This window comes from Bidens hawaiensis, unplaced genomic scaffold (assembly GCF_021521415.1).
Source record: "Bidens hawaiensis isolate Kalapana, Puna unplaced genomic scaffold, B.hawaiensis_p1.1 tig00050821_1, whole genome shotgun sequence".
NCBI classification, from domain to species: Eukaryota; Viridiplantae; Streptophyta; class Magnoliopsida; order Asterales; family Asteraceae; genus Bidens; species Bidens hawaiensis.
This window is the reverse complement of record NW_027499122.1, coordinates 121,502-136,628: the sequence shown is the minus strand read 5'-3', so window position 1 is coordinate 136,628 and position 15,127 is coordinate 121,502. Positions and strand designations below refer to the sequence as shown.

The following is a 15,127-nucleotide window of genomic DNA, read 5'->3' as shown; positions in this document are numbered from 1 at the left end:
TTGTTTATTTTTTTCCGATACAAACACTCTAAGTTGTTGTACATTGTTATAATGAGCAACAACTTCAGAGTGTTTATTCAAAATGGTCATTAATGTTCGAAAACACAATTAAAAGATAAACATTTTTAACAAGAGTAATGATGAGATAAAGGGTTTGAACTAACCAGAACCACTTGATGCATTTGTGTAACTCATGTTTAAAGTAAATGTAATATTAATGAAGTATCACCACTTTCACTTTGTACCAATGAGAAGTAGTTTCTGCAATTTATAGGCAGACTGGGTACTCACTAAAGGAATATAATTGCAAGTGAAGATTCAACTGTGAACCAGCTACATAATATAAATATTATGAGAGAGAGAGAGAGAGAATCAAATGCAGAAACACACAGAGAGCACAAAATGAAACTTAAGGGTTCTAATGAATTACAAAATTACAGAATTTATGCTTTTGGTAGTGCAGTTGACATAAAAAAAGGAAAAAAAAGGTTAAGAATGTTAATGAAAATGGACAAACCAATTGACATTATGTTTAACACTCTTTTCTCTTGTTCAATCATTTATTTATGGATTTCATGATGATGAATATTTATGGGTGCCCATTATCTTAAAAATGTGAACTTCAACTTTCTGGCCCATCATCATTGCCATTTGTGACAATCTCTTGATAACATCAACAATCAAGTACCTGCAGAATGTATGCATTGTTGCATACAAATGTGAATTTTAACTTTCTAATGTTTAAGATTGTTTATGCTTTTTTTCTTTTTAATAACTAGAATTAGAGAAAATTTGTAACAAAACGCGTGTGTTCCTGAGTTTCATTAACTGAGGAAAAGGAAGGAAAATGAGGGATGGAAAAAATATGTTGTGTTCCCGAGTTTCATTTAAGAAATGAAAAGGAAGGAAAATTTAAAAGAGGTGTTCCCGAAGTTTCATTTAAAGAAAGAAAAGGAGGGGAGAGAAGAGAAAATGATGAGTAAAATAAAAGGAATTAGTATCTTTCCAGATTGAAAAGATTAGGAAAGAAAATAAGTTGAAGCAAAAGGAAAGATACTAAAAGAAAATATAAGAAGAGAAAATTTTCTGGTTATAAAAACACGATACACAAAGCGAAAAAAAATGAACCGCTTCACATATGAGAGGTGCAAGGTTATCCATATAAATTCTTGTATATTTCATAGACATTGCGTCACACCCCCAAAACTTAGATACAAATAAGCCCTTTATATGATTTTATAAATAACTTGAATGCACAACATTAAAAGGGATATGTTATGTTCAGCATCTGGATGCACAAAACTTCTCATGCACAAGAGGCACGTCTACGACCCGGGCCTCAAGGCCTTCATTTTTTTCCTTTACCTTTTGTACACTGATTGCCTCCAAAGGTCAAAAGCTCAAGGACTTGTGCTTTAGTGCGCCTCAGTCGTGACGCGCGGACACGCTTTTTATGACCCATATGTCGCATCTAACAATTGTTTCACTAAAGTTGTTCATACTAAAACTACTCAGGTTACAATATCCTTTCATTATTTTGAAAAGTTTCAAAGATAGTTAAAACTAAATAACCTAAATGTTGTTAAAAAAAAGTAACCTAAATAGAATAGCTATGACACTTGATTACAATTTAGTGGCTATTCTTTTCAAATCCAACCTAAAGTAACATGTAAATATAAGAAAAAATATCAAAAGCATCCACAATAGTTCATTTTTAAGGAGAGAAGGTACGGTGGACGAACTTGTTGTAAAGAGAACAAAGAGATGTAATTTTTGGCGTTTTGAAGCTTGCTAATTAAGTTGCATAATTATCCCATTCAGTTCACTCCATTTAACCATTTATGAAATATTTCATAACAATTCTAATTCACAAACACCCTAATTTACCACAAATGCAATTTGTTACAATCTTTTAACTTCATTTACATAAACAACACATGCAATCAATTACGTATTCCCTTTTGTTTTGTACAGATATAATTCGTATATATAATATTGGAGCACCAACAACCTGAATTCATGGGTGGTAATGAATTACAGAAAGTATGTGGACTTTTCTCTCTCTAAATCTGCAAATATCCACTTTTGTTGTTTGCCACTTGCATATATACACACACACACGTTCTAAAGTCTTCACCTTCATGATTATGATGGGTTTTTTGTTTGTTTGTTTGTTTGTTTGTTTTATGAGCTAGCTCAATATATTGCTCCTGCAAACTCTGTGTTTATAAATTCAAATTTACGCTTCATTTCACGCCCCACAAGTGACTGCCTGGTTTTCGGTACACTCCCCGTGCCAATATTCGGGACCTACTATTGTATTGTCACACTACCACAAACCATTTTTTTCAAAAATATACAAAAAATAATAAAAATAATAAAATACTTGTTACTATTGATTAATGTTATTTAACTTATTTTCAAATTTATGATGCCAATTATATTATATTCAAGTTACTAATAACGTTTCTTAGTGAAATGTTACTAGTGAGAAGTTTCTTCATGTAGGTTTTTTTTTTTAAATAAGAAACATGGAGAAAACTTTTATTCATTTAATGGAGTGAATATGTGAGCATGTTTTGTTTGTTCTTTGCGTTCTTAAAAATGGTTCATGTACATTTATTTATGCTCGTTCATTTTATGTTTGCTTACGTGCATCAAATTATAAAAAATGATATGTTTCTTTGTGTTTGTTAACAATATATCCTAACGCTTTTATATATGCTTATATTATGATTGGAGTGTAAAAGAAAATAGTAGTATATAAATTTCATGCAGAAAAGTATGTTATTATATTGTTTACTCATCTCTAGAGTAAGTTAAACTCATTGTGCGTATCATTTTCTTTAAATTATGGATTTCAACTTTTTAACTTTTGATACTATATGAAGTATTTTACTTTTTTTCTTCTGAAATGTGTAACTACTGTAAACTATTTATCGGGAGATAATTAATTTCTATTAAAAGAGTACAAACAACAAGTTACAACAAACCATTTGTGAATAGCAAAACGAAGTTGTTTAAAATTACATCCATGGATCTTAGGGTCATAACAATAAATATTCATGGCCCGTTAGACAAGAATAAATAGTTCCATAGCTTCAAGCGCAAAGAAACCAAAATTATCAAACGCAAAAGATATAAAATGTATTGGTTGTCACGACACATTTTTTCGTGTTTCGTCACTTTACATGGAGTAGCTTTTAACGCAGTCTGGCCCACCATGAAAATACTACTTCACAAGCCACATGAGGGAACCTGTGTTAGATCTATACACACGTGTTTCACTTCAATCCATCTAAAAAGCAAAATTTCAGCTGGTCTAAGTGTTGACATTCCTTCCAAATTAAGGATCGGTCAAGAAATTCACAGTATCTTCTTTCTTAACAGATCTGGCGCACCTGAGTAAATAAAAAAGAATATCTATAACGTCGACACTTGCACCCCGAGAGCTCCCTACATTGTACTGCATGCTTTCCAAAGAAGTCCAAACATGTCTTACGACAAACATGGCATGTCCAATATATTTAATGTAATTTAAAGTATGGTAATAATATAAGTAACACACAAAGGTAAATCTATCATTTCATATAATAACTCTTGCTTATCTAGTTATCTTTCATGGTATGTTCTCTCTTTAATCACATTCCATCCCTCCTTGTCACCAAACATCACTTGTAGTGACAACAACTCCCAACTCAATTAATTCATTCGATTCGGTATAAAGATTTTCAAATCATGTTTTAAGACAAATATAACACCCAAGTGTCACCCAACAAGAATAAATAACTAAAAACATCCTGGTTGTGGGTAAAGAATGTCAATTTGACTTTTGTCATGTTAATAAATGCTTAATGCTTGCTAAAGCATTCGTGGATTTTGGCTTTTTGCAACTTTCCACAATTTTGCATTGGCCTTTTATGACTAAGTCACCAATGTTATAATTAAGGTATCCTGTTATGATTTTCTAAAATGTACTATTATTAAAAAATTAGAAAAGTTATTACATGATCACTTGTAAATATGGATTGGGATTCTTTCATGTTTACACCACTATTTTAAAAATCGAATCAGAATGTCTTACCTAACAAGTTAAATCAAGAATTGTTAATGTTATTGGTTCGTTTACAAGATGACAAACTAGGCATGGAGCGAATAAGACAAATAGTAAAACGCGTAAAGTTCGTCGATGCTTATTCCTCTCTTTCTCATACTCACAATTTTTAAGACTATACTAACAAGTTGAATTTAAAATGTTTCTTTCTTTTTTAGAATGGAATAATAACTAGCGAGAGAAAAAATAATACAATTGTTAAGTTGTTTTCTTTTATTTTTATTAATTATAAAACCTTCTTATTGCCAAAAACTTTAGACTAAATATTAATTTAAGCAAATGTAAAATTTTTGTTGTCAATGATCTTTAGCTTAAATGTTTGAGATGAAAGTCTTGAATTCAAGTTTCATATATAACAAAATAGGAGTTCTAATTTGAGTTACGAGTTTTCTCACTTTTGATAGGTTTTCTTTTAAAGATGATTACTGGGTCGAAACTGATGGGGCGAACTATAATATATTTATGTATGTTTTTTTTTGAACGGTGACTTTCATAGTGGTTGAATAATCAGCCACAGCTCTCGGAGAGAGCCCCAACCGCCCCACTCGGGCCAAGACTATGTTGTCTTAACCGGGCCCAAGCTTGGCATCCGAGTTTGGCTAGGCGTTCCACGAGAAAATTTCGAGCCCCCTGCCACTTGACAGGAGTTGTCCGCCCACAAGAGCAAGCTCTCTGGGAAGAGACACTCTAATAGAAAACTCGTGTCGCCATCAAAATTCAAACTTGAGAGACCAACCGGCATCAAGTTTTTACCCATCATTTGGCTGGCCACTTGAGCTAGCCCTAGTGGTATTTATGTATGTATAAAGGGAAGAATCTTTGAGTGCACGATTTGTTGCTTTTTATTTATTATATATTAAAAGATTTTGTGACGCAAGATGGCATAAGTTGTTGACAATGGCCATGTCAACCACAACTATGATAAATCGAAATGATTACCAATATCCGGTTTGATTGTGTCTCACATGTAACTTATTGTCACTTTATTCAGACATTTTAATTTAAAAAAAAAACAAGTTTCCTTCGTATTTTTATGTTTGGATGACACTATATTTTTGGGGTCTTGTTTTGGTGTAGTTGTGTTGCAGTCCAGTATCTTATTAGACTCTGTTTTGCTGTAGTTGGTTGTTTTTTAATAAAGTGTCTTTCGTTGGCCGTTAAAAAAAAGAACACTATCTTTTGTATTAAAAGATATCACTTTAACATAAGTTACTTATAATGTTTAAATATAAGTTAGTAGCATGTAAATACCTTTTTATATAACAATTACATGTCAAATAAATACTAATATACTTGTCAATTTGTTGTAATTTATATGTTTCCGGCAATAGTAAAGAGTAACTTTTATCAACACTTCTAAACAAATGACAACTGAGGTGGTAATGTTGAAGCGGTAATAATTTATCTGTGCTTTAGCTCTTATTCTCTTAACCATCATGTTTTCAAGCTATATTAAAAGTTTATAGGACCAACAGATCATTATTCATTCATTCAAACATTAAGAACAAGAACAAAGGGATGAAACCCGAAATACAGTTCTTATTGATTGATCAATAACTCTCGTTGTACACATTTATGATCACCAGATATATAGTCCGATGAATAGATGTGTCATTTATATGAACGACACAGCCCTAATCTTTGCATAATGAATCCCTAACCTATTAGTCATAATAACATTAAACATACTTTCTGATAAATACACTTCTGGCCCACACGTTACAATCAAACTTTGTTTACAATTTTGAAGCTATCAAAATTTACCCTAGTTATAGAGAAATACAAAAGCAACATGATGGTGCATGGACGCAAGGTTTCACTCTTGGCCCGGTCACTTAATCCAATCGATTTGCCAACTATTGTGTTGTGGAGGCTAAGAGAACGTAAGAGGGGCCCATGTCAAAGTCCAAGGAGCCCGCTTTGACGCGCACGACAGTTTGAGTCTAGGACCAATGAGGGGGGGGGGGGGGTCTAACTTCACGAGAAACCGATATCTAGTGTTGGCACAAATCTAGTAGAATATATGCGAAGAATAAATGAACACGTCTAAACGTACGCAAAATGACATGTGATACAAAGTGTATGTATGGGAGTAAACAGACATATAGATCGCCCGACCTTCAAAGTTAAAGCAAGTTCTTTAAAGAGGAATTTTGGTTGTTTCCTCACCTACTCATATGATGGGCACATACATAAGAGATCTTACTAGTTGAGATATTTGTTAAATGTTTTATACTTTCTTAGAGACAAAAAGGGGGAAGACATGTGTGTTTGGTCTCAGGCTCTCATTACTTACTTCGACATTGTTAAAGTAGATACGTGTTGTGGGTGAACGAACCATTATTGGTCATTGTTATGGGATATCACACAAGCCCAAAAGCTGTTGCCATTTTATGTGAAGGGTCTTGTCACCTAAGAGATCGGAGAAAGTCGTGCTCATTTAGGGATTTTCATGTTAAAAGTAACATTTTCTATCTTACAATTTCATAGTCTTTATTTTTTTTCTTTTTCTTCCACATTTGGGCTTCTTCTTTGTTTTGCATATTGGGTGCTTTGAGCTTATTAACCTTTTTGGGCTCTGATGATCTCATTGGCTTGGGCACGTTGCTTTGGTCTAATTAAATATTAACCTTTGTTTTATCATTCGTCTTTTTAGTATTTCGAAGGTTATAGGTAAAGATATCCTTATGAGTTATGTATGTTAAACACGTTTAGCTAAGTTATGTGATTAACTTATAGTCCAAGTATAGTTAACGCGAAGTAGTGACGTAGTCACAAGGTTTCGTTTGTTCATTCCAAATGAATGCATAAGGAGTACACATGTTAAATCTACCATATGTTTGTCTACTGTCAAAATCGTTCCGGTTTGGTCAACAAAAGTTAAAAGCAGTTTTTCTTAAACCATATCTGGTTGGAAGTTGGAACATAAGTCAAAGATTGGGTTTGATCGGTCGGGTTTGGCTAATGTCAAACCGCAAAATTACAACCCGGTTTCAGCCCTAGTTATGTTTGTACTCCTAAATCGAAGATCCAATTTGCATCTTCTGTACATCAAATTTTAAATTTTAAACCTTTTGCAATCCAGTCAACAGTAAACACGATAAAACATTCATACATACATATATTGCTAATTGCATTATCACAAATCCAGCCTTCATTACAACGTAACAGTAACATACAGAAATCAAACTCACTTCATGATTCCGAGTATTATTATTATTATTACCGATCGCCATGGCCTGAAACATCCGAAGCGAGTCGAGACGCAATAGCCGAGTGGTACATGACGTCATGGAAGTTAGCCGTTTCAACCGTCTTCATCCTTAACTGCTTCGCCTTCTCCTCCGTGAAGCCTCCCGGAGAAAATCTAGATCTGCATTGATTACCGTTATCCAGATCTGAAGTTGTTTCAGTTACGGATCCGTCGGCTAGGGTTTTGGAACTCGGATTGTGAATGTAGTCCGGATCTGATGACCAGCCGAAGATCGGCGTCCACCAGTTGCGGGTGGCGGAGGCTGATGCGGTGGTGGATCTCCGGTGGTTACGGGTGGTTGTTGGAGGAATGAAAGAAGTGGCCATTGACGGAGATGACGATGTGGAGTAGTTGAGGAGTGTTATATTATTGACTTGTGGATAAGATTGAACACGTGTAATGTGGTCATAGGTGGATTTCTTTACGCTTTATGAACTTTATTTTGTACTTTATGGAAAGTTGAGTTAGATGGTTGACCAAAATGGACTTTGCTTCAAGATATTTTAACATGGATATATAATATATTCTTTATCCAAACCGAATTTTAAATATATTATAACAAAATAAGCTGCTTAAACATTCTATAAATGGTGAATTTTAAATAAATGTGTAGATGGTGATATATAAGACTAGGGATGAGCAAACATGTCGAATCCACGAGAACTAACCTGGACTTGGACCGGTTAGTGGTATTCTCAAGACCCGAGAATCGACTCTACTGTAAATAATTAAGTCTAATCGGTTTGGGTCTCGCTGATCTCGCGGGTCTTACATGGTTTATGCTTGTTCGCCCCTAGGGATAAGATCGGTACCGACCGGCCCCGGTCCCAAAAATCGCAAATTTTGGGTACCGGTACCTGTACCGAAATCTTCAGTTCGATATAGTATTGAAGATACGAAAAAATAGGAAATACAAATACCGAAACTCAAAACTTTGGTACCGATTCAGTACCGGTACCAGCATCAGTACCAAATTTGCTCATCTTTACTCGCCCCTATATAAGACCATTATGTAATCAAATAATCACATTTATTTCTGATTCATTTTGCATGATAATTAGGTCATGTGTAATGGTTTATACCTCTTAAAAAGCATGTTCCATCACATTATCATTACCATTTTTAGAAAAAAAAAAACATATATACTGAATAATGTCTCCTCAATCATTACCATTTTAAGACGTTATTATAAGTACTTATACCCTTTCACGCCTTTATAATGTCCCATGGGTGGTGTAGAGGCTTCATTCGCCCCTATAATGCCTCCTCCGTTATGCATGACTTTAGTGATAAGCACGAATTAACATTTGTAGATTTTTAAAAATATCTCCAATGATAAAAACAGTGTTATGAGAAACAAAAGACCATAAAAGGAAAATAGTGTACTTCATAGAAGATAACAGGATAATATATAATTAATTAACATGGTCTTTTTAAATATTTAATTTAGAATCATAAGAATATAATTAATTACCTTAGAATGAGAGCATGCAGGAGAGAATTTAGTACCACCAAAGAAAACACCGAAGCGTGTCTTAGCCCAGACCGAAAAATTAGAAGTTTATCAGAGTGAGAAACATAGAGAGCTTTTCAGACAAGATTGAATGATAGTTGGTGGGAAGTAAAGCGATAAAACATGAGATACAAAGACGACGGACCTTGTGGGTTCTATAGTCATAAAACGACAATTTCGAATCTTCCTGAGGATTAAGAATAGTTTTATGGAGATCGTTCGGCTCCTTTGAAATCTTGGTCTATGCTTATGTTGCTAGAAAACGTGACAACAGGCCAAGCAGGGGAATCACTTTGAGTTCATTTGGTTCCTTAGCCCGGCCAAAGCATAGAAGAACCACATGTTCACCAATGTTAACCCATAGTCCCATACAGTCGGCCACTAAACTACTAATGTAAAAGATTTTGGGTAACATACTAAAATGAGGTCAGTTAAAACACTGTTACTCCCCTGGAACATGTAATATTTTTTTTCAGCCTAAAAGATTGTATTTTTGTTTTGTTCTTTTTCTTTTTAACTTAGTATACATTTTATCATAAATTCATTTGTAATTAAATATAATATATTTATCAGTTTGAAACATACTTTTGCTAAACGTGTTTGCAACTTCAACCTAAAACTTCCCAACGCGTTTAGAGTAAACTCAAACCCATGAGTTTTGTGCTAAAAGAGAGACAATTATATATCACAAATAAAACAATATGAACCAGTATTTATATGGTTCTCTATTTAAATCTGAGTTTGTATCGAACATTGCTATATATTATTTTAACAGAGGTTGTGATGGACCGTCTTCAAATTCGTCAAACTCGGCTGCATCCAACTCGTTCAAATGACGAGGGGAAATCATTTTTGGCAGAATGTATTGTCTAATGACGATGAGGATGAAGAACATCAGAGGAAAAAGAATGCCCCCAATTGGAATCCATGTCACGCCGAAACACGCTAGGAAATAGACAACTTGAAAGATGGTGAATATCACGATGGTTCTATATGGTACAGTCTCCACAAAATAAGTGTGAACCTTTTCAACAAACCTGCCAAATTTCGATCATAAGACACAATGACATTAGAACACACGATTTTGTACAATAGACAAAACCGAGTAAATTTATTTATATATAAACGTTTCGTTTCTTTTGTGTTAAAGGCAAGTCAATTTATTTGTAAGTAACTTACTTGTATCTTTGTCCAGGGGAAACGAAAAGAAGCAAGACTCTTTCCCAAAACTGGTTTCCGGGAAGGCTGTCGATGGCCATATAAGCAAAATAACCCCATAAAACCGAGGTAGGTATTAATTTGATTACGGGAATGGCACAAATAGACACGGCTACAAGGATTGATTGTAGAAGGTTGCTAACTCTTTGCTCGTTAACTCGAATGGGCAAGTAAGCATCAATGTGTTTCTCAGAATTGAATTTCTCCTTTGTGCTTTTCAACCCGTCTTCTACGTTCATTATTGCGTCTTCCAAGTCTTTTAGTTCTCCAACGATTAAGCCTGTCTGTAATGGAAGATTGTTAGTTAAAAAGACGTTGAGGAAATCACAACGGGGTGTATTAATGTGTTTTTAAAGTGAATATACTATATTAGATCATCAGAATAATATCATCATGGGAGGAATGTTATATCTTCCTAAATCATCCTTGTAACAAGGTGATAATGACATTGACACGTAATAAGTATAGAAACGTGTCAGCATCTACTTGTTACAATACACGGATGACTTAGGAATATGTAGCGATTTCCTTAGTTTTGAATGTTTGTTAATATCAGATCAGGGCATTTGAAGTTTGTTATAAACAATCAAACAAATCAGATCATTTCCCAAGTTTTAAAAACCGATTACTGCTTGTAAATAGATAGAAGATTTACGATTGGGGAGTTGTCGATATCTATGAACACTTTCTGCATCTTGTTGTAGATCTCAGTAACGCTAGCTTTTTGCCCCATGCTTTCGTCAACGCTCTCCATCATCTTCTTCTTGATAAACTGGTTGAATAACTTGGTTGTTATAAATTGATTTTGACTCAATAAGTGAAGTGAAACAATAATTTCTTTATAAATTAGACTTGCCTGTCCTTGAAGAACAGCTAGACTTTTAGTGTGCATGGGAGACTGAGGTAAAACACCATTTGCAGGGGGTAATCCAATCAATCCACAAAGCAATGTCTTGGGGAGCATTTAGTAACATAGGAAACTAAGGTTAATTTTATAATTAAGTAACCTAATTTCAAATAAGCTAAACAACTTTTGTAATTATTCAATTAATAATTGGAATTTTAAAATTCAAAATATGACTCGTTGGTCGATAAAATACGTACTGATAGTTCGACCATTGTAGCTCCTAACTTTCTTTTTCGTTGTTAAGGGTAAGCCCGCTCTAACAAAAAAGTAACTCTGTATGTCCTAAATTTCATTTATGATGTTTCAAAACAATTTATAATATTCTTGTTAGGATAAAAATAAGTCAATTAGGCATTAGGGATAGACAAGGTGACTCTTTCGTTGGAGTGAGATTGAATGTCTTGGCAACGAAAATCAAAGTTATGAGTGTGATTCGTCACATTGTCAATATTAATTATTACAGCCAACGGGTGGTTCATAATTTGTATTATTTAAATTTAGATTGCCTATATATTATTACAGGCAAGTAGTATTTTAGGCCAGGTGAACGGCCAAAAGTTTCAAAAGCTTCAATTTAACGTAACATGACGTGTCGTGTAATTTTGAAATTTTGACTGTGTTAACTTTTTCCTAAACTGACATCCACATTATTACGTTGAATCGAAAATCTTTTAAGGTTTTTTCTAGCTTTAATAAAAGTTGGTTATCTAGAAATTTGATCAAAGAATTTGCCTAACAAGAAATAATGGATACCGTAAATCCGAGCAGGAAAATGTCATAATGATAGGCGGATGGTTTCTTGAGATTGAATTCTTTTTGTTGAGCCAATTGTGAAGCAACACTATGGTCGAAGAAATAAAGCGCGGCCACCATAACACCGGGGATGAAGGCAGCCATGATATACACCAGAGGAACCTTACCCATGTCCTACAAGTCAATTGTAAAAAAACAAGTATATGTAACAAATTAGTCTCATTCACTTATATATAGATGGGCCAATTAAGGATATGAAGTAAGATAAAAGAAAATAACAGAAGTAAAATGAACTAGTTGAATGGGTCTAAAAGCAATTCAAGAAAATTTAGCAAAGATATACCTTAATTACAGTCCAATGGTATAAAGATTCATAATCCCATAAGAGTGGACTATAAAGTCTTCTTGGAACATAAGATGGGACTTTGTTTGTTACACAAAAAGAGAGTGCAGTCCACACTACAACCATCAATGGGACCCCATAGTCTGCTATGAAACTTCTAAGCCACCCTAATTACATGTAAATTGTCCAATAAGACTGCAATAAACTTGATACATAAATGCAAAAATTTCCAATAGAATTATAATGTACTCACCTGTTCCATACATCCATGATCTAGCGTCTCTGCTTTTTAACGCAGTGTATAGAAGGCCAAACGAGAATATAATTGCTAGTAAGCCGTTAGTGTAAAGCCAGTGTAATTGATAGCTAACTGAATCCGGGTCCTCAGATTTGGGAATATTGAACTCGCTCACAAGTCCCTTGTAAAATAGTTATACTTCAGATAAACCAAATATTGCCTATGATGGATATGAGTCATGAGGATAGCCGTTTCAACTAAATATGTTACCAAAATAAACATTGATATATTTATCATATTCAGTTTTATCAATATGACCAAACTTGTTTACTAAAATAGTTGTTCACTTGAAAAAAAAATACTTATTTGACTGTTACACACTTTTCAATGGCATAGAAACCAACTACTACTCGGCGCATGGACAACATTGGATGCAAAACTTGGCAAGGTTTTGCTCAAAGAATATTCTGTGCCAACCGCCCAACACAAGCTTAACATTGACTTTTGTATCATATGCTTACGTGTCACCGTATCATTGGTCCTCACCATTGACGCAAAACGACTTTTTGGGCCATATTTGACATGACATTATTTGATTATTTTGATTGACATGCACAAAATTTAATAATCCATAGACACTTGTTTTATTTTGATTGGATGCAATCATTTATTATTTTTTTATTGGATGCAATCATTTTAACCAAGTGTGGTCAAATGGCTACTCTTGTGATTTGTTTATGTTATGCTGTAGCCCTCGAGTCTATGGCTTTAAGTTGAAAAAAATGATAACTCAATTAAAAATAAAGAGTTCGTTAATATGGGGCTAACGGCTAACCCACTTGGTAGAAGCATACGTCTCTTAGTGGGGAAGTCCCGGGTTCAAACCTAGGCAATAAAGTAGTTTCTTAATTTATTGGTGTAAAGTTACGTATGTCTAACATTTTTCGTTAAAAAAAAAGAAAATAAAAATTGGAGAATACGAAGGTATAAGGGACAAAAGAAAGGAAGAAAGAATGAAAACAATAATGAACATGTAATTTACTGTTGGAAGTTGTTTATGCATATATGGCTAAATACCTTGATGGCCTGTTGAATGAAAAGAACAGAAATTAACATCCCAAAAGTTTCCCCTGCCATCCTTGTAAATCGACTGATGATATCACTAGCATTAAATATGGCCATAACAAACAATAGTATAGCTGTCCATACGCATACCCTGCAAACGTGACGCAAAGCATATTGAGAAGCTACACGGTTTTTTAATGAAACATGTAACTTTACATGATAAATGACTCACAAACTATAAAAAGTTACGCACTCGAATACATACATTATATAACTATGCACACGCCACACAATGACACAAACGTGACATTTTATAAGGTCAACCGGCCAACCAATATAACCAATTTATTGAAATCCACCAACATGTTTATGATCCAAGTAACCCAGTGTCTGGGTTAGTGGAATAGTGTTGATGTCTTTGACACGAATGATTAATATATGGGCCGGTTGTGTTCGTATTCATCAATGATCAACCCACCAACTCGACAGAATTACCACCCCTCAAGATGCCAAGCTAAATGAATATAGGTGTCAAGCTAAATATATAATCATTGAAAACAAGTCTTTCTAGAGCCGAGTTTGCTAATTTTGAACTCTTAGCTAAACCTTCTAAACAAAGAATCGCATTCTTATGTAATGTTTATGATTACGTACTTTTGAAATATTAAGCTATAACTTTCTCTACAAAGCCTGTGTTTATACACTATGAAAGGTGACCAAAACGTTATAATATGGGAGTTATAGATATATTACCATCCAGACCAAGCCAAGTAGAGTTGTGGCCCCAATCCTTGCCTCCCTTTGGCAAAGTCATACAAATATGTATACATTATAATTGTAGGTTCTGCAACTCCCACTATCATAAGAGGTTGTCCTCCAAGAATGGAGTGTATGATGCCACATATAGCAGTAGAAGCCAAAGTCTCCACAGTGCTTAATCTTCCATCTAAGAAAAAAATAGTGAAAAATAAACTTATGCGTATATACCAAGACAAGTTTTTTCGTGTTTGTATATGGGACTTTAATAGGGTACCTGAGTCTCGGCTAAGTTGCTCTCCGAAAGCAATGACAGGAAGCGCAGAAGCAAAGAAGATGTACATCGTTGGAGCTAATATCCTACGACAACATCAAAACTATGAAATTAACGAACTGCTAAAAACATTGTTCCTACATTTTCATGAAATAATAGGAGATACCGAATTTTTGAATAAACTTTTAGATAAGTTTACCTAATTCCGGGCGTAATACCAGCAATCCAATCTTGGTTGTAACATGATACCCTGCCTCTAATGTCCCCTGCAATCCCTCTGAATGGAGATTTCATATTCTCAATCCCTGATGTCATATAAAATTCAATTCTATCAGTTTATAACTTTGGTACTAGCTCTGTAGCTCACATGAATTAGAAAGGTTATTAAAACTGTTTATCTGATTATCGTGTCTTGATAAATAAAGATTTCCAGGTTGTTTCATATTGACAGTCCAACTATTTGATTAAGTGTCAGTGTTATTATATCCCAAAATTCTAAACAATAAATGCCATAATAGTTTTATAACGGCGGGTTTTGGTATTTAAGTATATATGACGAATTGGATTTTAATAATTCAAACTTTGACCTATTAGCCAATAATAATCTGTACTGACAATTTGATCAATAACGCCCTTAACTTTCACTTATGTTGTGAAGGGCAATCTTATTAGCATAATCATTACAAATTTACA

The 15,127-nt window shown here is 34.1% G+C and overlaps 1 protein-coding gene across 1 annotated transcript; it reads right to left on the bottom strand.

The window, feature by feature from the left end:
* Positions 1–9,519: 9,519 nt before the first annotated feature.
* Positions 9,520–14,804, bottom strand: LOC143598785 (boron transporter 4-like). Its single transcript, XM_077076920.1, has 11 exons — positions 14,634–14,804; positions 14,438–14,520; positions 14,158–14,350; positions 13,417–13,555; positions 12,355–12,520; positions 12,102–12,268; positions 11,759–11,932; positions 10,955–11,050; positions 10,754–10,870; positions 10,060–10,382; positions 9,520–9,917 (listed from the first exon to the last, which is right to left on the bottom strand). The coding sequence occupies exons 1-11, from the start codon at positions 14,747–14,749 to the stop codon at positions 9,644–9,646; spliced, it is 1,848 nt and encodes a 615-aa protein (XP_076933035.1). The 5' UTR covers positions 14,750–14,804; the 3' UTR covers positions 9,520–9,643.
* Between the last annotated feature and the right edge of the window lie 323 nt (positions 14,805–15,127).